The sequence below is a fragment of the Saccoglossus kowalevskii genome, chromosome 6, assembly GCF_978046115.1.
Source record: "Saccoglossus kowalevskii chromosome 6, keSacKowa6.1, whole genome shotgun sequence".
Lineage (NCBI taxonomy): Eukaryota > Metazoa > Hemichordata > Enteropneusta > Harrimaniidae > Saccoglossus > Saccoglossus kowalevskii.
In genome coordinates, this window is record NC_140646.1 from 38,051,687 (window position 1) to 38,071,884 (window position 20,198).

Here is a 20,198-nt window from a genome sequence, read left to right on the forward strand (position 1 = left end):
CATGGGTTATCAGGGGACGATGTTTATAGCAATATTAAATTCAAAAGATCAGTTTCCTTTGCATTGTGCGTGACGAGACAGAGAATGAATCAGTTTTGCGATATAATCATTCTCACCTACACAAACATATAATTGTCTGTCCGCCATGAGCGGGGCAAATAGCATGAGAGAACCTAATCAGCCATCAAATATATGCTCTAGGAAAAACAAAATAAGGAATTCTTAATTTTTAAGCAGCAATCACTGTGTATAACGCATACAAATTTTGAGTCAACAATGTACATTGTTTACATTGTACATGTCGAGTGGCATGAGACATGCTATCAAGCATCATGTGCCATGATGGCTGTAGCATTACAATTGCGTCATCTTTGTACAAGATTTACCTTGTAGCAACAATACCTAAAGGACAGTGCCATATAGCGGAGAATCAGTTAATTGTATGTACTTAAAACTTGGCACTAACAGACATAAGCCACCTGGCAATGTTTTAAATATACCACCCATATTGCTTAAAACAATTTTTTTTAATGAAATATTCTTATTTTCATACAGACTCCTTTGATTCCTCATGTACAACAGAAAACATAAACTTGACATTATGGAAGGGACATTTTATTTGTGATCAACGCTGTCAAAGTGGACATATTAACTCACTGTAGTATAGAGTTTGCTAGTAAAGTGTAGGTACTAGTCTTGAATGAACAATGTCCTCCTACACATACTGTAAAATGACTAATTTTCACTGGGTTTAAATTACGTTGATTTAGCATTTCACTGGGTTTTAAATTTACGGTTTTATCATTTGGATAATGTGTTCTATGCTAAATTTTACATATTCACTGGGTTTTAATTTAGCGCATTTTCCATTCAGCGAAATAAGCAAAATTAAAAGCCAGTGAATAATTAATCCCTTTACAGTAAATCGTGAAGAAAGCATTGCTATAGTGAGTTGTGTACATCATAGTACAATTACTTTGTCCAAGTTGCAAATGTCTCATGAATATACAAATATAGTTTTGACCACAGAATGCATTACAGTGAAGAACGTTTTAGACAAATTTCTATATGAGTCAAGGAAGTTCATAAAATCTTGTCAGCAGTGAACACTGAAATTTTGTCTTTGTAAATGACCTCGAATTATGAAATCGTGAACACTTCTGGCTGATAGAATTTAGGGATTCCAGCACTGTCACGCACTATTTTGCTGATACATATTACTGGTACAAAAAAAGGTAAAAAAGAAGAAATCAAAATAAAATGCTATGCAAAATTTATTTTACTATTATTACTCTACTAATTTGTTAATACATAAATATCATCAGTGGAGAAAACAAGCGGATCAGCCCCTCTCTGGGTGACATATTATAGCATCCCTTAAGCTGAATGGTTTCTCCCATGATCATTTAGAATATGTTATGTACAAGAGATTGTCTTTTTACAAGAATTTGTTTTTTCTCATCCTTCTTGTCCAAAGTCATCTGTGAATTTCTTTAGTTTATGTAAATCAGCATCATTCACTGTGGGTTTTGTGTTTGCAAGTGATTTCAGTACGTCATTCTGTGGAAAAAACAAAACAACAAAATGTCAATCATAAGTCATGACCCCGTACGTTAACATTTTAAGATTATATGGCAATTATAATGCATCATCAAATTATTTGCTGTAAGCATTTAAAGTTTGTTCAGATAAGTTGTGTTTACATTTAAAGGACACCACATTGTAAGCAATGAGAGAGAAAGAAAAGAAACAAAGTGAACCAAACTACTATTTTAGTGGACTTTTATAGCAATTACTAGAATGACCGAGTCATCCCTCTTGAATCAAACCATAATAGGCATGCATGTCAACACAATCAGTGCTGACAGGTCAAATAAAGGATAATGTTAACACAATCAGTGCTGAGATGTCAAATAAAGGATAATGTTAACACAATCAGTGCTGATATGTCAGATAAAGGATAATGTTAACACAATCAGTGATGATATGTCAGATAAAGGATAATGTTAACACAATCAGTGCTGACATGTCAGATAAAGGATAATGTCAACACAATCAGTGATGATATGTCAGATAAAGGATAATGTTAACACACTCTGCTGACATGTTACATAAAGGATAATGTCAACATAATCAGTGCGGACATGTTAGATAAAGGATAATGTTAACACAATCAGTGCTGACCTGTCAGATAAAGGATAATGTTAACACAATCAGTGCTGACATGTTAGATAAAGGATAATGTCAACACAATCAGTGATGATATGTCAGATAAAGGATAATGTCAACACAATCAGTGCTGACATGTCAGATAAAAGATAATGTCAACACAATCAGTGCTGACATGTCAGATAAAGGACAATGTAAACACAATCTGTGCTGACATGTCAGATACAGGATAATATTTAAAGTAAAATACTAATACCAAACTAACTGAAGAATTAGATTTGATTGATCATCATCGAGTTACATTATAAACCAATTATATAATTGCATTAGGAGAGAAATGAGTAAAGTAAACATACCATACTAACAACAGGTTCTAAGAGTTTGTCACCAGGCACCTCCATCCATGTCATTTCCACTGCACCGGGCATACCAGGTGAACATGGCTCTAATAAATCATCTACAATTAGATTGGGGTCCTTACGAGAGGGTCCACGAACCTAAACAAAACAGTCACACAATATCAATAAGTCTAACACTAGTAGAATAATAGTGAATAGAATGCTGATAATTGACAAGACTATTTTCACTTAATCTGGTGGTTGTTTTAACAAAAAATCAGGAAATACAGTGGCCCCTCGCTAAGTCGCGGGTGTTGGGATCCAAGCAAAAACCGCGACTTATCGAGGGCCGCGACTTACCGAGGGACGTCGTGAAAGAGGGAGGTCGTGCATTGAAAAACATATAAAAAGCACATATAAACCCTCGGTTTAGTTAATTGATGTATCATCACATGTGTCAGGCAGTATTCGAATAAAATCATGATTATGTTTGCTGTAAACATTGCGTTGATTATTTTGTTTGTGTCTGATATTATGTGGGCCGCTTGCTATTGCTTGCGACTTCGACGGTAACAGCTTCCAAAATAAACCAGTTTCATCGCAATTATAAACATGTTCGTCAAAATAACCACCTTCATAGATAATTTCTCTCAGTTTTTCGGGAAAAGTTCCGACAGCGTCAATGTTCCCAGATCGAGCTTCGCCTTGGATTGAGACTGCGTGTGTCGATAGCGTGTCTTCTTTGCCATCGCAAGAACCACCCTGAACTGGCCTCAAATTCAAAGTCGTCATATCTGAGTTGTATGCTTTGCATTGGGTGATGGGACCAGATAGTGGAGTTCCGGGAGACCGTTCTTAAAGAAACGTAAACAGCTTTATCGGTGTCATCATTGTCGGACACTTTCGCTTGTTTTTCTGTTCAGTCCCGCCTCTTGGTCAACTTTGAAAACAAATTTACTTTTCATTTTTTTACCCACCCACGAATAGTGGGCTCAACCACGTGCAACCCTTAACTTGGTTTGACACGGTCGATCGCCGTGAATTTATGGCGTACGAACAGGCTGTATAGCTTTCGCTTTGACATGCTGCTCAATTGAGAAATAGAGATCAGAATTCTATGAATTCAACTCATTGTAGCGAGTTTTTGTAGAGGTATACCAAAATGGGACCGGCCAAGAAGTACGTACGGTCACTACTCGACACCCCTGTTGACACCTTGAGTAAGGCCGCCGTCACCCATTGCATCTCAGCAATTGACGGACAGTAGGTGTTAAGTTGTCTCTTTAACGGTTAGTTAAAAACACTATGCCACGAAACATTAGTCTTTGTACTTCAAAATTGCTGTCAAAACACAATAGAAATTTTGGGAGCCATCCAAGTACCCGCGACTTACCGAGGCGCGACTTAGCGAGGGGCCACTGTATATTCAAACTCAAATTTGTATGCAGTTGTGTGTTTGCATGTTATGATGTGAATTGAACATCACAAAGTGATACTTTCACTGATTTCTGAATCAATGAAACTTTACCTACCCTTCTAAAATGTGTGGCTGATTGCACTTTTCTGACTGGTTGCATCAATGCATCCCTGACAACTATACTGATGTCTGCCCCAGAGTAACCATCTGCCTTTTGACCCAAGTGTGTGTAATCATTATCAGTCAGAGAGCAGGGCGTTGTTCCCATGTGAAGTTTAAACATCTCTGTCCTAGCATGCTGCTCTGGTAGCGGTATGTATATTCGTTTTTCAAATCTGTAGATAGTAATGTAGGTGAAACTGTATCAGACATTGCAGAGTCCATAGCACCAAGATCCAAATGATTTCGATGACTTTTCTAGACCTTTTCCCAAACTTTCTTGCATCCCCCCCCCCCAAGATATTTTGACCCTTAAGTTAGACCAACATGGTAGAAGGGCGGGTGCGGGGATAGCAATCTGGGGTAGAAAACACTTTATAAAAAAAGACTATGCATAGAAAACAGGCCTTTCTAAAATGAATTACCAGGGGTAATAACTATGACAAAATTTAAAGACTTTTCAGGGATTTTTTTATTTTTCCTGTAATTTAAAAAACAAGCAGCCTATTGGCTGAGATAGCTCCGCTGTTAGAAATGCACATTTCAATTAAAGAACTGAAGACATCATCAGAAAATGAACAATATGTATAGTATCAAAGCAATCGGATTTACAGTTTTTAACAAGAAGTCGAAAATATCACTTTCTACCAAAAATGACCAAAATATTCACCAAAATTAGAGAATTGAAGATATCATCACGAAATGAACAAATCTGAGAAAGGTCTACATGTAGTATCTATATATGTAATATCAAAGCAATTGAACTTTTGGTTTTTAACAAGAAGTCGAAAATATCACTTTTTACCAAATATGACAAAAATATTCACCAAAATTATAGAATCCAAGATATCATCACGAAATGAACAAATCTGAGACAGGTCTACATGTAGTATCTAAATATGTAATATCAAAGCAATTGAACTATTGGTTTTTAACAAGAAGTCGAAATATCACTTTTTACCAAAAATTAGAGAATTGAAGACATCATCACAAAATGAACAAATCTGAGAGAGGTCCACATGTAGTATCTATATATGTAATATCAAAGCAATCGGACTTGTGGTTTTTAACAAGAAGTCGAAAATATCACTTTTTACCAAAAATTACAAAAATATTCACCAAAATTAGAGAATTGAAGATATCATCACAAAATGAACAAATATGAGAGAGGTCCACATGTAGTACCTATATATGTAGTATCAAAGCAATTGGACTTGCGGTTTTTAACAAGAAGTCGAAAATATCACTTTTTACCAAAAATGATAAAAATATTCACCAAAATTAGAGAATTAAAGATATCATTACAAAATGAACAATTCTGAGAGAGGTCCACATGTAGTACCTATACATGTAATATCAAAGCAATTGCACTTGCGGTTTTTAACAAGAAGTCGAAAATATCACTTTTTACCAAAAATGACAAAAATATTCACCAAAATTAGAGAATTAAAGATATCATTACAAAATGGACAAATCTGAGAGAGGTCCACATATAGTACCTATATATGTAATATCAAAGCAATTGCACTTGCGGTTTTTAACAAGAAGTCGAAAATATCACTTTTTACCAAAAATGACAAAAATATTCACCAAAATTAGAGAATTGAAGATATCAACATGAAATGAACAAACTTAAGAGAGGTCTACCCAAGGTACATATACACCAAGTATCAAAGCATTCAGGCTTGTAGTTTTCAAGAAGAAGTCGAAAAAGTAAAACATTGACACGGACGACGACGGCGGCGACGGACAATCACTCATATGATAAGCTCCGCTCGACAAAGTCGACAGCGGAGCTAAAAACTCAAAGACTTTCCAGACCTCAAAAAATCCAAAGACTTTCAAAGGATTTTCCCAATGCTACGAACCCTGCATTGGAAATAGGGTATACAGTATTTATTTATTTATTTATTTATTTATTTATTTATTTATTAGAACAGTATCTCCAATTGTATTTGCTTTATTAGTAGATTGTACGTTTAAGTAAATTGCTGTCCTATGACTTCTTAATAACTACCTCCTTTGATATGTTATATGTGCTGCATCAGTGGACCTCTATCAGATTTGTTCATTTTGTGGCGATAATTCTTCTTCTTGAAAACTACCAGCCCGATAGCTTTGATAAGTTATATGTAGATACCTTATTTGGGCCTCTATCAGATTTGTTCATTTTGTAACAATTTCATTAAATCTCCTTTTAGCGAATATTTTTGTTAATTTGTTAAAAAAGGGATTTCGATTTCTTCTTGTACCAGACCAATTGCTTTGACATTTGAGGTGTGAACAGTTTGTTTGATGAAGTTGTCATGTTCTCAAAAGCCTGAACCAAACTACTTTTTTGTGGGTTGAATGGATTTTTTCCTGTGGGTGTGCATTACTTGATTTGGATACCACAATGTCCCTGTAGGACAGTAGAGTTATGGTTGATTGTGATTGTATAAATATGCACAAATTGAGGAAGACACAAAAGTTTAAAGAAACGCCATTGTTACAAATTACTATGGCCACATATGATATAATAATAGTTGATGCCTAAATCAGCAACAGGAATCGGCGATGGCAGCTGAGACACTGATGCACCTCCTGGTTAAACATCACCTTTTATGTGTCTATTCACATGTATCACATCGTTGTGAGTACATGTAATCAACGATGACACTGATCTTGGTTTAATCAAGACTAATAATGATTTGACAATGATTAGTGAGATTTAAGTGAAATACTACTCCAATAATGATGTTACTGTTAGCATTCCAACAGACAGTGTTGGTGTAGTATCCATCGCCTTTAGCAGGTATTTTTTAGAATTTACAAAAAACTGTAACTCCCAACCTCAGTTTGATTGTTATTAAAGTGATTTGATTTGATTTTAGTACCCTATTTAACAGATAAAATTTCCTTAAAACAGCATTCCAGGTTAACAACAATGGCCCACACAGTTCCACAGTATGTAGATAAGTTATCTTGTGCTGTATAAATCAGACATTCTGGCCTTCAAGCTGATTTATATCTAAGTTATGAATATCTCATTGTGCATATTAAAGATCCAGCATTCAGAGATGAAGTAGTGATAACCACAATTCTACATAAAATCCATCTTTCAATTATATACCAAGACTGCAGACCCCTTGGAAAAGTGATTTCACGTCCAAGACGCAACTTACCTTCTTCTAATAGCAGCATCTAAAACCCACGGAATATTAGTGGCACCTAACACAAGTACTCTGTCTTTTTCACTTCCAACACCTGTAATATTAGGAAATTGCAAACACTTATTCACACCAAGGTTTAATATACACAGGCTTTGTCTTTTGAAAATGGCCTACAATCTAAAAATGGATCTTCTGGACACAGTAAAGAGAGTAAGTAGAGAAGCAATGCTATTAAAATCTATCCAAAATGGTATAAACTAAGAGAGTGATAGCTCTTCTGGTCTTGATTTGGGCGAGTAGAGAGATCACCATCCAAACATAGCAAGGTCTGTATGTGGATAATTATACATAAAATATCAACAAATATAAATACAAATGAATACTGATAAGTAAATATCAAAAATGTAAATGCACAACACCAAAAAAATGTTGATGCTGATAATGTATGGAGAAAAAATTGTATTTAACTGATGGTTTGAAAGACTTTTGAAAAAAAAGCAACAACAAAAAGCAATAACAATGAACTGAACATATTATGTAAAGTCAGTCTGGTCAGTTGTGTGCATTATGAAGTAATTATTAGTCAGTAAGGTATTGAAATCTGAATAACATGTGATCTGATAACCTGTACATATCAGTATGCATGGAGTAGAAATAGATTTACCTTGCATTTGTACGAGAAATTCTGTTTTAATACGCCGAGCAGCCTCGCTCTCATTTTCACTTCGGGAGCTGGTCAAGGAATCTACCTCATCAATGAAGACAATGGATGGTTGTTTTTCACGTGCCAACTGAAACAGATTCTTGACTAACCTGAAAAAGATATGATGTTTATGAATCATCTTTTCTACATGTAATAATAGCAAAGTTACATGTTAGCAGAAAGAACATATTAGATCAGAAAATAGTCGCCACCTGCGCATGTGTGGGAATTGAGTCCCAAGTGACGATAACACACGCTAAAAATGCAAAGGCTTATGGGTAGACCCTTATTTGTAAACAATGACACACTAAGGCCATCTGACACATGCGCAGGTGATGACTCCCCGCTTTAAGACTAAATGGATTATGTATAGCCCAACATTTTATGACACATCCGATTAATTGGCAAATGAGCTGCATGTTCGAAATTCATGTAAACAAACACTGAACAGAAACAATGTAGATCTTTTTAAGTCAAAATGTTGTAAACAGCTGCTATCAAGTTTTGCATATAAGTGACTATGAATATCACAGCAGAGATTTTATATCAGAATAATAAATTCCATGTTTGCCGAGGTAAGGTACACAAGTGCAATATCTGCATTCTTACTTAATAATGTAATGGTTCAGGACACAAGTATTGACTAAGCTTACACTATCAAAAGTTTAAGTAGGAACATTCCTGCAGCACAAAGTATGATCTAATAATACCTACTTTTCACTCTCTCCTAGCCATTTGGACATAAGATCTGATGAAGACACAGCAAAGAATGTAGAGTTATCTGCCTCGGTTGCTACAGCTTTGGCTAAGTAGGATTTACCAGTACCAGGAGGCTGTGCATGAAGAAATAAAACATAGTTAAACTACACATGGCTTGCCCTGTACATGTAAGGGTGGGCAGATCATGGAGGGGGGAAAATCATAGCATAGGGTGGGAAGATCACTGCATAGGCTAGGAAAATCATAGCATAGGGTGGAAAGATGGACTACATAGGGTAAGACAGATAACTGCATAGGCTAGGAAAATCATAGCATAGAGTGGAAAGATGGACTACATAGGGTAAGACAGATAACTGAATAGGCTAGGAAAATCATAGCATAGAGTGGAAAGATGGACTACATAGGGTAAGACAGATAACTGCATAGGCTAGGAAAATCATAGCATAGAGTGGAAAGATGGACTACATAGGGTAAGACAGATAACTGAATAGGCTAGGAAAATCATAGCATAGAGTGGAAAGATGGACTACATAGGGTAAGACAGATAACTGAATAGGCTAGGAAAATCATAGCATAGAGTGGAAAGATGGACTACATAGGGTAAGACAGATAACTGAATAGGCTAGGAAAATCATAGCATAGAGTGGAAAGATGGACTACATAGGGTAAGACAGATAACTGCATAGGCTAGGAAAATCATAGCATAGAGTGGGGTAGGTCATCAATGCATACAGATTAAGCATATTAATATATTAGTTAGATAGTAATCCCCTAAGTAGAATGTAGAAAAAAACATTACACATAATGACTTAAAGAAACAATTTAAAGGAGTGTGTATTCTATACAGCAACACAGAAACAAAAGTGTTGAAATTATCCATGCTGTTAATTTAAGTTGAATAATCTGACACTTTTGTTAATTTAATTATGATGAAGAACAACAAAATTTCCCAATCAACCTGATTAGATTAGTTAAATTGCTAGAAATCTATTTCACTGAATAGTTCAACCCTAATTAATACCAGTAATGTCCCTAATATGGTAAAACAAGCGAACAATTCTAGTAGATATTAAAATGTTAAATACTGAAATTATGAACAAAAAGTTAAATGGCATCCTCTCGAATGATAATATTTACAAAAACAAAAAAAGCGACATACGAAAATGCTGAAAAATGGGGGAAAACAATAATTTGAAGAAAAAAACACATGAAAATTATAGAATTCAAAATAAAGAAGTAAAAGAAAATTAAGTTTCTAGCATGGGACTTGCAAAGCAAAGGTCTTAACTACTAGACTATGAAGTTTCCTACACCAAACCACATTTCAAAAAGACTTACCCCAAATAAGAGAATACCTCGCCATGGTTTCCTATTACCAGAGAAAAGGTGGGGAAACTTGATGGGTAAAATAACAGCTTCTTTGAGAGCTTCTTTGGCCGATTCTAAGCCAGCTACATCCTCCCATTTCACATTAGGTCTCTCCATTATAATAGCACTCTGTAACTGTTCCTGAAGTTTCTTGGTTTCTGGATTCTCAGAGTCACTATCAGAGCTGTCATCTTTCCTGCAAACAATAAATACCCCACATTTAGCAAGATATAAACATTGTAAGATGACCAGATAATTACAGAGAAAGGATACTCCTGACTCAGAAATTAAATATGAATATTTAAAGCGTCAATCATATTGAGCAATCATGCAAAAGATACATATAAAATATACTGTTTGTTTAGATTAGAGTATCAGTCACCGGTTACTTGGATTTAGGAGAATTTTCTTACATTAGCCAAATGAACAACTATTCCCTAATTATTTAAAAAGGACATTTCTTTTATTCAAACAATTTCCAGTTTACCAAGCTTGTGGATGCATGGTCACACTACTGAAAGAGCTAAGCAGGTGATTTGTGATGAAACAACTTTCTGTTCACGACCATCAGTGTCTCTATAGCCGTTCTTTAACTATCAGATCGAAAACTGCTACGACATATGCATGTGCAGTGTAAACACTATTAATTAACTGTACATCTGTCACTGTAACGCCTAAAGTTACAGCGTGCCGTCATTTTGCGGTATTTTTTGGGGTATTTTCATCCTACTATATTAGGAAATGCGAATTCCAAATATGGAATGATAACTGCGTAAGCATCCTCTAATAATAAGAACAAAGAAATTCACTGATTCTGTTCTAAACTTTTTGGATTTCGGCATTCCCATGATAAATCCTTGGAAGGAAAAGATGTTTAATAATAAGGTTATTACGAGAATATCCTCGTAATAATCTCACATTGATAGTACATAACTTGTAAACTGTTTCAGTAAAACAGACATTCCACCTAGGCTAAGACTGTGAGCTGTAATGAAGGTGCAATGTCTGAATTGATGACGAGATATACATTGTAGTTCTTTTTCAACTTTTTAAATTTTTTTTCCAAGGCCGGGGGGTTAGGGACGACGTCAAAAGATCGATGTCGGATAAAAAACTTAATTCCTTTAGTTTTTTTCCAAACCCCCCTACCCCCCACTGAAACTTAATTGATAAATATTGGTCATGGCGTCAGACTACATTCACTATTAAATACAAATTGATAATCGGACAGTAGTATTGCATAGCAGTTGGTTGTCGGGTGGGTGTAAAGAGAGTTTACAAATGCACCTCATTTGACGCACAGATTTACACTCGAACCAAACCATTTTTCTGTTTTTTTCCCCCTTTTCAGTTATTTCTGTCCATGATTGGATAGAACTACAAATACTCCAAGATTTTTTTGACTTCATTAAAAAATAAAATCGTTTTTGTAGGATGGAAACTTTTTGAGGTCAAAACCCCCCACCCCCAAACTAAAGGAAATAAGTTTTTTATCCGACATCGATCTTTTGACGTCGTCCCTTAGAAGACATTAGAATGGTATTTTCAATGTCATGTAGTATGGTATGCAGAGAATCATTAATTAATGAGCAAATGACAGAGCAAACTTTTAAATTTAATGTAATTGCAAAGATGCTAATATATAACAAATAACAATTTATAATATCTACATGAGGCAGTATAGAAAATATATGAATGCAAGGTTAAAGTAACTTTGATATAACTGTTCTAACAATATTAAACGAATAGTTTAATCATAGACTGCATAGAAATAGTTATGATTAGATGAAGAACAACTATTTCTTGAGCAAATTATTGATCACGACAATGCTATTTTAAGCTCTGATTCCTATATGCAGATGAAATGCAGTCACACTAAAATCACATGGTTGGATCAAATGAATGGGACACATGTACAATGACACATATGACTTGTATGTTTGACAATAGTAAAAAAATATTTAGATTGCAGTCACAGATCATATTTTTATTATTTACTCTTACCCTTTATTGCCTTCAGAACTTTTCATTGGTTTCTTTTTGTTGTCTTTGCCTTCTTTCTTCTTCAAATATGCTTTCAACTGTTCAGCTCTTTCTAGATACTGTACACATTTAGCTCTGATGCTTTCCTTGGCTTTCTCACCAGCTGCTTCATCTGGAAGAACGAATAATAATCTATGATTTTCAATCCATGTACTATATTTCATCTATTACAAGTGCATCTCTAATAGAAATGCATTGATTCTCACTAGATATTTTAAAGGGTAGGTAAAGTTTGTAATTGAGAAAGGAAAGCATGAAATACATGTAGCAAGTATTTGTAATTGTTGATGTTCATACAGGTAGTGATATAATTTATTATGATTGAAAAAAAATCTCAATTTTTCTACATTCACTACTGACATAGGCATAAAAACAAATAACACACATCAACAATATAATAAAAAATAGAAATGAATCTGCAGAGCATGCTTCCTTTTTTGTGACAGCATTTCAAGCATGCATAGTGTATATAATCATTTGCATTAACCAATCACAAGCATTGTAGTGAACTCTTACATTTTATACAATGCAGAAAATATTCCACTCCATGTTCGTATAATCTCAGGGCTTCATCATAATTTTTATTTTTGTCTTCCTCTGTTGCTTTTGTCACAAGCTCAATGGCTTTCTGTAAGAAATATCAATATGGTGAGTATGATAATCTAGTTCTAGAGTAGAATGCACCAGTCAACTGCAACTTTGGCTCCTCAAAGACTGGAGCTTGTATGTAATAAGCTGTTAAACCACAGCTCTGCGACAGAAAAGACAGCAACCAGATTTCAGTTTAAAAAATCAAACTCCATGATCATAATCTAGTTGAAGTGCTATGCAAAATGCTTACTTGTAATGATCACAATTCAAGAATATTTATTTCTCATAATTCTTGCATAAAATTTGATGGCATTTTGAATAGTCAAAACGAACCTTCAAACTGACGGTCTATCATAACTTTATTCAAATCAAAGTGCAAACTGTTACTGATAATATAGTCAAGTTTACGTTAGACATTAAAGGACGTATTGTCATGATCAGTTTGAATAAGCCAGTGATTGACAGTCATTTCAAATGTTTCCATGGTGGGAATTAAATCTAGTAAACTAACATCAAAATAATATTCTACAAATATTCATGATCATGTACATTTACAACAGAAAAATAAAACACTATGCATTATGACTGTCAAAATTTAATGGAGAGTTTTGGCCCGATGCATCACCTTACAATTTGCAATACTGAAATCTGGTCTACAATCTTTTATACACGCGGATTGAGCCACACTTTTTGAGACAACAGGTAGCAGGTATCCCAACTTCAATGATATACTCTTGATTAATTATTGACTGGGTTTCAATTTCACTATTAAGTGTAAACTGCTAAATTAAATTGATGTAAATTTACAAGACAATTGATTTATTTACTGGAAAATCTGTAACCCAATACAAGATACATTAGTAATACCGATCCCACATACACCCACCCCACATAGAGAACATAAACATGTAGATTGTCATTCATAAATAAGGCAATATTGTCACTGTGATTATTAGTAACGTTACAGATTTCAAGCATGGAGTTACTATACTTCTATTACAATACAACCACACAGATCGAAACGGGACATATCATGGGTACCGGCTTATTAATATAAGGTTTAGGGAGTAACGTCTCCAATCTGGGCAAATCATGCCAGTAAGAAAATACAACTACGTTCAAAACAGGTCCGATATTTACACATACACGTTTTGAAAAAAACATTAAACCTTGCCAGCTTATCTGACAACGATCTAGCAAACATGGGTATCAGTAATCCGCATCGCATCGAAAAGTCGAATAAATTGAGAGGGGAAATTTTGTGGGACACTTCTTCCGGTTTTACTCAGCAATCATTGGCAATGTTTATTTATGATCCCCTCTCTTCGGCGAGTTAATTGTCAAAGTCAAAGAAAATGCACAGATGAGTTTATATATTAATTAGAATAACGGCGAATATTCAGCTTACTTGCATCTTCTGAGACGACATCCTTAAAGTCACAATTTAGGGAGAAGTACCTCCCAAATGTCACCTAATCCGTTCGCAGAGCTTTTCAAGACCATACAAAATGGCGACGAACTTCCCACAATGACGAAAGATCACGTGACATGCGGGCACCCAGAATGCAGTATTCTCTCGGTGAGTCAGGTCCACGCACCTTGCACGCACATACTATCGGACATATAGCTGTTCCCGGTAACTGTTACGTTTACCGATTTCTAGTTGTTAATTTGAAAATTGACTCAAACCAAAAATGTATTTTCTATTGGCCATGTGGTCATTGTGATGACCGCGTGATCAGTATATTGACCGCGCGTTGCTATTAAAAGTATGATAACTGAATGACCATGACGTCACTGGTCATAAGTAACGATGACAGTACATTCACGTGATTTTCGTCAGAGGATATGTGATGCATCAACGCCTGTGGTATGACTTACAATAACAAGCTTATAGACTGTCAGACTTGTTTCAGTATTGCACTGAGTTTAATATGTCAGGAGACGACTACGTTGGGTGGTCCGATGTTATTGGCCAAAAAGATGTAAAAAACACATTGATGAGTACAATTATAACACCGTTACGAACACGAGGTAAGTAAGCATTTCCATCACCATGGCAATGCGAAACTCGTTTGCATTATCACGAAGAATCACCGTATTTGTGATATAAGGACATAACAATCGAGTGGAGAACATGACGTCACAGTCATACAGTGGTACAGTAAACGACCTGTCCCTTAATCTGTGATATGTTGCAAACCCAAGTGTAAACCAAGCTAGTAAGTAGTATCCCGAAGATGTGAATGACACTTCATAATAGAATTTATTTTTAATTTCGCACTAAGTTGCTAATTGATTTACCGTCCCCCTCCTCATCATCTGTTAAGACACGCTTTTACAATGACGTCATTGTCGCATTTACTGGATGGTGGGATACTATACACGGTATGTGACCATATAAACACAAATACCCTAGATAGAAAACAGTTCCTAAGGTGTGTGTTTCTATTGAAAATTACATTTTGATACGAGTCCATCGACTACAGTCACATCCATATATAACGCACACCAAGCCTGTATTCGTCACAGTTCATGTCGCTTATTTCAAGTTGTTATATTGTGTTCTCTGTTTTAGGTTGCAATCTGCCGTTTACAAGTGTTCTGATCTGTGGGGTAAGCTATCATATTCTGATTGTATTTATTTTATTATTTTTAAATCATTCTGATTATTATTACGTTTTGTTATATTTTATATTTGCTAGCCTCCCGGTACCGGGAAGACCTTATTACGTCAAGCCATTGAACACGAACTCAGTGATGTCGTGTCTTTTCATTCCAAGCACTCGTCAGATTTTATTAGCAAAGGTTTCAGCAAACAGTGAGTATTAATTTTTCAAGTATTACGTAATGCTGGAAAGTCTGCGTAAATTTCTATTTTTGCCAATGAAGCATACAAAATTTGGCCGGTACTGCATATACAGCCAGCGACGATATGCATGCTCCCTCGTAGCGGCCGATAGAGGGCGCAACGCATACGACTCAAAATCCTCAATGGCACAAATTTGTACATGCTGTAACTAGATTCTAGTTTGGGCTTCTTTTCTTTTTTGTTTTTTTTGTTAATATATATTTTCATATATTTTATTTTATTTTTCAATTTATTTGCTGGTATTTTTTTTTAAGTTTTGGTAATCGCGAAAAATATGAATGATATTATATTAACAAAAAAAACGAAAAAGAAAACAAATTACTGAAGGCTGGAACTACAGGAAAAGTGTCCAACTTGATAAGGTCTATGTATTTTGTAACCAACTATGCAATCAAAGCTGCTCATGGTTATACCAATTCATTTTTCTCATCTTGAGTACAACAAGGGTGCAATTTAATTCCCCATCTATTCAACATACTTATCAACGATCTTTCTGACATTATTATTTCTTTTTTTCGGTTAGCTTAGAGAATAATTTATTCAACTGTAAATTATTTGCTGACTATATCGTGATAGTGTTAAATTCGAGTAATGGACTTCGAAATAGTCTAGATAATCTTAATAATTACTGTAACAATTAGAAGTTACAAGTAAATACTAAACCGACACAGGTCATTATATTTTACAAATTATATATTTTACAATCGTTTTTCAAAGTAGCAATAGAAACGTTAGTGATGAAGGCACAGCAGGCAATAGGTGTTCTTAAACAAACACTCAATTTACATAACTAATTTTGTTTAAGAGACGTGTTCTACCAATCTTAATGTATGGGTCTGGAATCTGGGTAACTTTCACACTTAAATTGCATTGAAAAATTAATTCAAAAATTACAACTACACATTAAATTTGTAAAACCATCCTAGAATTTCACACAAAATCAAATAGCATTACGACAAGAGCTGAACTTGGAAGCTACCCAATTATCATCGATATTTGCAGACGGATGAATGTAATGTGCTAATGCATTCTGGTTACAACAACGAAAACAAAACTACAGCCTGAGGCAACACATGGACAAATTTTGTACGTAAACTTCAGGAAATTACTGATTCAGAAACCATTGAATGTCACCATGACGTTGACAGTTTTGAGAACAAATTAAAGCAAATAAATTTATAAAAGATTTATGGTCACGCACTTTACATAAAACAACAAATAATAACTACGTAAATATAAAAATTTCAATACTCTTTCTAACTATATTTGGAATATGTACATAATGTCAGACACAGAGTTGCCATCACTAAATTCAGAATTTCTGCACATAAACTACCAATACAGAAATTAAGGTATTTACAAGTACCACCAAAGGAAAGGTTATGCATGCTATGTGATGATCTAGCTGTTGGCAATGAGATGCATGCTTTCTTAGATTGCAAGAACCAAGAGATGGAAACTGCTAGGTGTCAATTTTTGGGGATAATCTTGATGTATAACACAATATTTGAGAGTTTGCCAAGACAGATAATGTTTAGAAAACTGTATGCTTATTAATTGTTAAATGTTTTCTTGTTTATTTATTATTTGTTGTATTGTTTCGTGTCAAATTAAATATTCTATTCTATTCCATATTTTATGTTTTGCACGCAGACTTTTAAAATCATTTCTTCAACAATCCAGTGAAATTAGACCAGCTGTAATTTGGATAGACGATCTGTTCTCCACCGATGGTATGTTTCCATGTGCATTTTGTCGTGGATTAGAAGGAGAAAATCTCCAACGATATATAACATGCTGGATGAACAGTAAGTCTGCTACATTGTCTCACCAGTTCTCGCAAAATGCATGCCCAACGTCTGTCGACGTAACGGGAAGTGCACAACTAATTGGTAAAACTCAAATACATTAATACATTGTACTTTTAACATTATTCTTTTTTTATTTTCAGCTAATGACGTCAACAAAGAAGGGGTTGTTATAGTTGGCTCCACACAAAATCCATGGGTAGCAGATGAATCACTCATTCAAAGGTATTTTATTGGATATTACCAATCCAATTAATATAAGATCCTAGTTAATTAAAAAAAAAAAGACATGTACATTTAGCAACACATTAGTAGCACAAACTTATAGTCTGGTGGTACAGACTTTGCTTATAGCAGAAATTTCGACTATACAAAGCAGCCCACCGTTAGGCACCAGAAAACAAGGATTACAAACGTTCTATTTTAAGTTTGCGAAACATATACACAGTATTAAATAAGTAATACTTTCCAAGTTGCATTAAAACGACGTCCAAAAAATAGCACTGCGATTTTTGGCGCATAAAGAATCCTCACCGATGCGCTAACATTACTTGTGGTCCACAGAATTAGTTTAAAACACCGCATAGAAAAAATAACATGTTGTTCTCATCTATATTCTCGAGATGTCGTTTAATTGCGTGAATTGGTTTTTGTATTTTACAGTTTCCATCACCATGTCTACATGGGGAAAATGGAAGAAGAATCTAGATATCGAATGATTCAGCGTAGTTTGAAAGATGAAATACATGTCTTGAAGGAAGGTGACCTATGGAAAATTGCACAACATACAAACAGGTAAGCAGATGAACCTTCAAATATAGCCATGACGTGTGGCCGACATCAGCCTCATGCGAATAAGGTACAATTTGTATGGATGGTCGGTGGTGAGCATCATCAAGGTAACTAATCAGTCATGCGTTTGATTTGAAATCGAGCACAGGGATTCGTCAACTAGCTGGGATATTTATATATCTGTATATTGAGTGGAGGTCGGCACGTGCCACAGTTATTACAGAAATACGTCATATACATAAATTCTATATTATGTTTATTATCGGATGCCCACGCACCAAGTATTAAACACCATGCCATGAATGCATTGAAATAGGTACCATAAATACAATGCAGACAGACAATCCTCTGATACCATGAGTGAATCATTATCTTCAACGCGAATAAAGATGAGCTATTTGTTATTGAATGTAGCTTTACAGGTGCCGATATGCAGATTCTCATCCGTTCGGCATGCAGTCAGCCACTCAGAAGAATTACAAAGTCACATCATTTCAAAAAGGTGAGACTATGTAACAATTTGTCAGACTAACCACCCAGTTGATAATTGCTTATGTTTAGTAGAACGCCACCACAGACAATTTTATTTCTCCAGTATCCAGTTTGTTTTATTTTAAGTGTTTGTGGACGAAGGTTATAAAATGTAGTTTTTCCTTGTATGTGTAAATAGTTTTCATTTTGTAATGCTGTAATCTTTTGTATTACAGAAGATTTATTGCTTTGTGTTATGAACATATGTAATATATCACAACGAACGACATACTTGTCTGTCGCAGACCAATGACGTCAGCGATATTTAACTTGTGTTATTTTCTCACGTTTCAGGTCAGTAAGGCTCGCGACAATCCCGGAGAATTGAAAGACATTTTTTACAAACCATGTGATGCCAACGATGAGGGCGCTATCGCCATGCCATGGACAGATGTCCCAGCTGACAGACTAATTCTACCAGTAATCACAATGGTATGTGAATATGTACTTATGTTAGTTATTAACCAATCAATGTTATTGTAAGTTATATTGTTCAGCAATATATTTTGTTTATGTATTTTTCAAATCATATGTGAGTTATTTATCACGTCTTTTTACCCAGTAAACGCGATGAACCCATGCCTTTGCTGAAGACATGCACATTAAAACCAACAAATGAATAGTGACACTAATTGAAACCAACGAATGAATAGTGACACTAATTGAAACCAACAAATGAATAGTGACACTAATTGAAACCCACAAATGATAGTGACACTTATTGAAACCAACAAATGAATAGTGACACTAATTGAGACCAACAAATGAATAGTGACACTACCGTAATTGAAACCAACGAAAGAATTGTGATACTAATTGAGACCAACAAATGAATAGTGACACTGATTGAAACCAACAAATAAATAGTGAAACTAATTGAAACCAACAAATGAATAATGACACTAATTGAGGTACATTTCCTTTATAGGATGATTTTCTGCAAGCAATGACGTCAACTCGCAGCTCTGTCCGAGATGAAGAGTGGCAAGAAATATACAACTTTAAGTCCGTATTTTCTCAATCATAGCTAACAGCACATAGATGATATACTATATAATGGCAATCCAATGACATAATACTGCGTTGTAAACCCTTAAGTGATTCTTCAAAAATGTAGATTATACTTTATATGTTTAGACATGCTTCACATATTATAAATAACGGTTGTAACCCTGAGGTGCATTATATTGTCGCCTTTCACTATACGATTAGACCCCTTATAATACTCCTAACACCAATCACCATTATGATATTATTGACATCGTGAATTTGAATAAAACACCAGTTGAACAATTGCATATCAAATTCTGTAAACAATTATTAAGGGTAACAGCATTTTCACCGAATCTAGCTTGCAGATCAGAACTCGGCGTATATTATTGGTGGATAATCATGGAATGTACAAAAACACTGTGGCGAATGATTATTGATAAATCGTGTCACTTCAAATTAATTTCATCAATAATGGAACAGTTCACTTGAGGGGCCGCAGTCCGCAAGCGTCAGAAATAAATCACTCCAGTATTTCACATCAA

At 34.9% G+C, this 20,198-nt stretch overlaps 2 protein-coding genes across 2 annotated transcripts; one reads left to right on the forward strand and one right to left on the reverse strand.

Moving 5' to 3' along the window:
* Positions 1 to 1,256: 1,256 nt before the first annotated feature.
* Positions 1,257 to 14,303, reverse strand: LOC100374381 (vacuolar protein sorting-associated protein 4B). Its single transcript, XM_085500506.1, has 10 exons — positions 14,069 to 14,303; positions 12,586 to 12,697; positions 12,031 to 12,181; positions 9,997 to 10,222; positions 8,653 to 8,771; positions 7,900 to 8,048; positions 7,248 to 7,329; positions 4,040 to 4,259; positions 2,526 to 2,666; positions 1,257 to 1,560 (listed from the first exon to the last, which is right to left on the reverse strand). Exons 1-10 carry the CDS (start codon positions 14,087 to 14,089, stop codon positions 1,459 to 1,461), a joined length of 1,323 nt encoding a protein of 440 aa, XP_085356632.1. The 5' UTR covers positions 14,090 to 14,303; the 3' UTR covers positions 1,257 to 1,458.
* Positions 14,265 to 19,833, forward strand: LOC100374234 (vacuolar protein sorting-associated protein 4B-like). Its single transcript, XM_002736253.4, has 9 exons — positions 14,265 to 14,694; positions 15,239 to 15,276; positions 15,366 to 15,481; positions 17,186 to 17,340; positions 17,484 to 17,565; positions 18,004 to 18,135; positions 18,547 to 18,634; positions 18,958 to 19,095; positions 19,592 to 19,833. The coding sequence occupies exons 1-9, from the start codon at positions 14,595 to 14,597 to the stop codon at positions 19,688 to 19,690; spliced, it is 948 nt and encodes a 315-aa protein (XP_002736299.2). The 5' UTR covers positions 14,265 to 14,594; the 3' UTR covers positions 19,691 to 19,833.
* Positions 19,834 to 20,198: the final 365 nt, after the last annotated feature.

Bases quoted from the DNA above. Each gene is read 5' to 3' on its own strand.
- LOC100374381 (XM_085500506.1), bottom strand. From the start codon at position 14,089: ATGTCGTCTCAGAAGATGCAA. The intron at 12,698-14,068 runs GTAAGCTGAATA...TATTTCTTACAG, and splicing joins TGTCGTCTCAGAAGATGCAA to AAAGCCATTGAGCTTGTGAC. The intron at 7,330-7,899 runs GTAAATCTATTT...CTAATATTACAG, and splicing joins ATTTCTCGTACAAATGCAAG to GTGTTGGAAGTGAAAAAGAC.
- LOC100374234 (XM_002736253.4), top strand. From the start codon at position 14,595: ATGTCAGGAGACGACTACGTTGGGTGGTCCGATGTTATTGGCCAAAAA. The intron at 17,341-17,483 runs GTAAGTCTGCTA...TTTTATTTTCAG, and splicing joins TATAACATGCTGGATGAACA to CTAATGACGTCAACAAAGAA. The intron at 18,136-18,546 runs GTAAGCAGATGA...TATTGAATGTAG, and splicing joins ATTGCACAACATACAAACAG to CTTTACAGGTGCCGATATGC.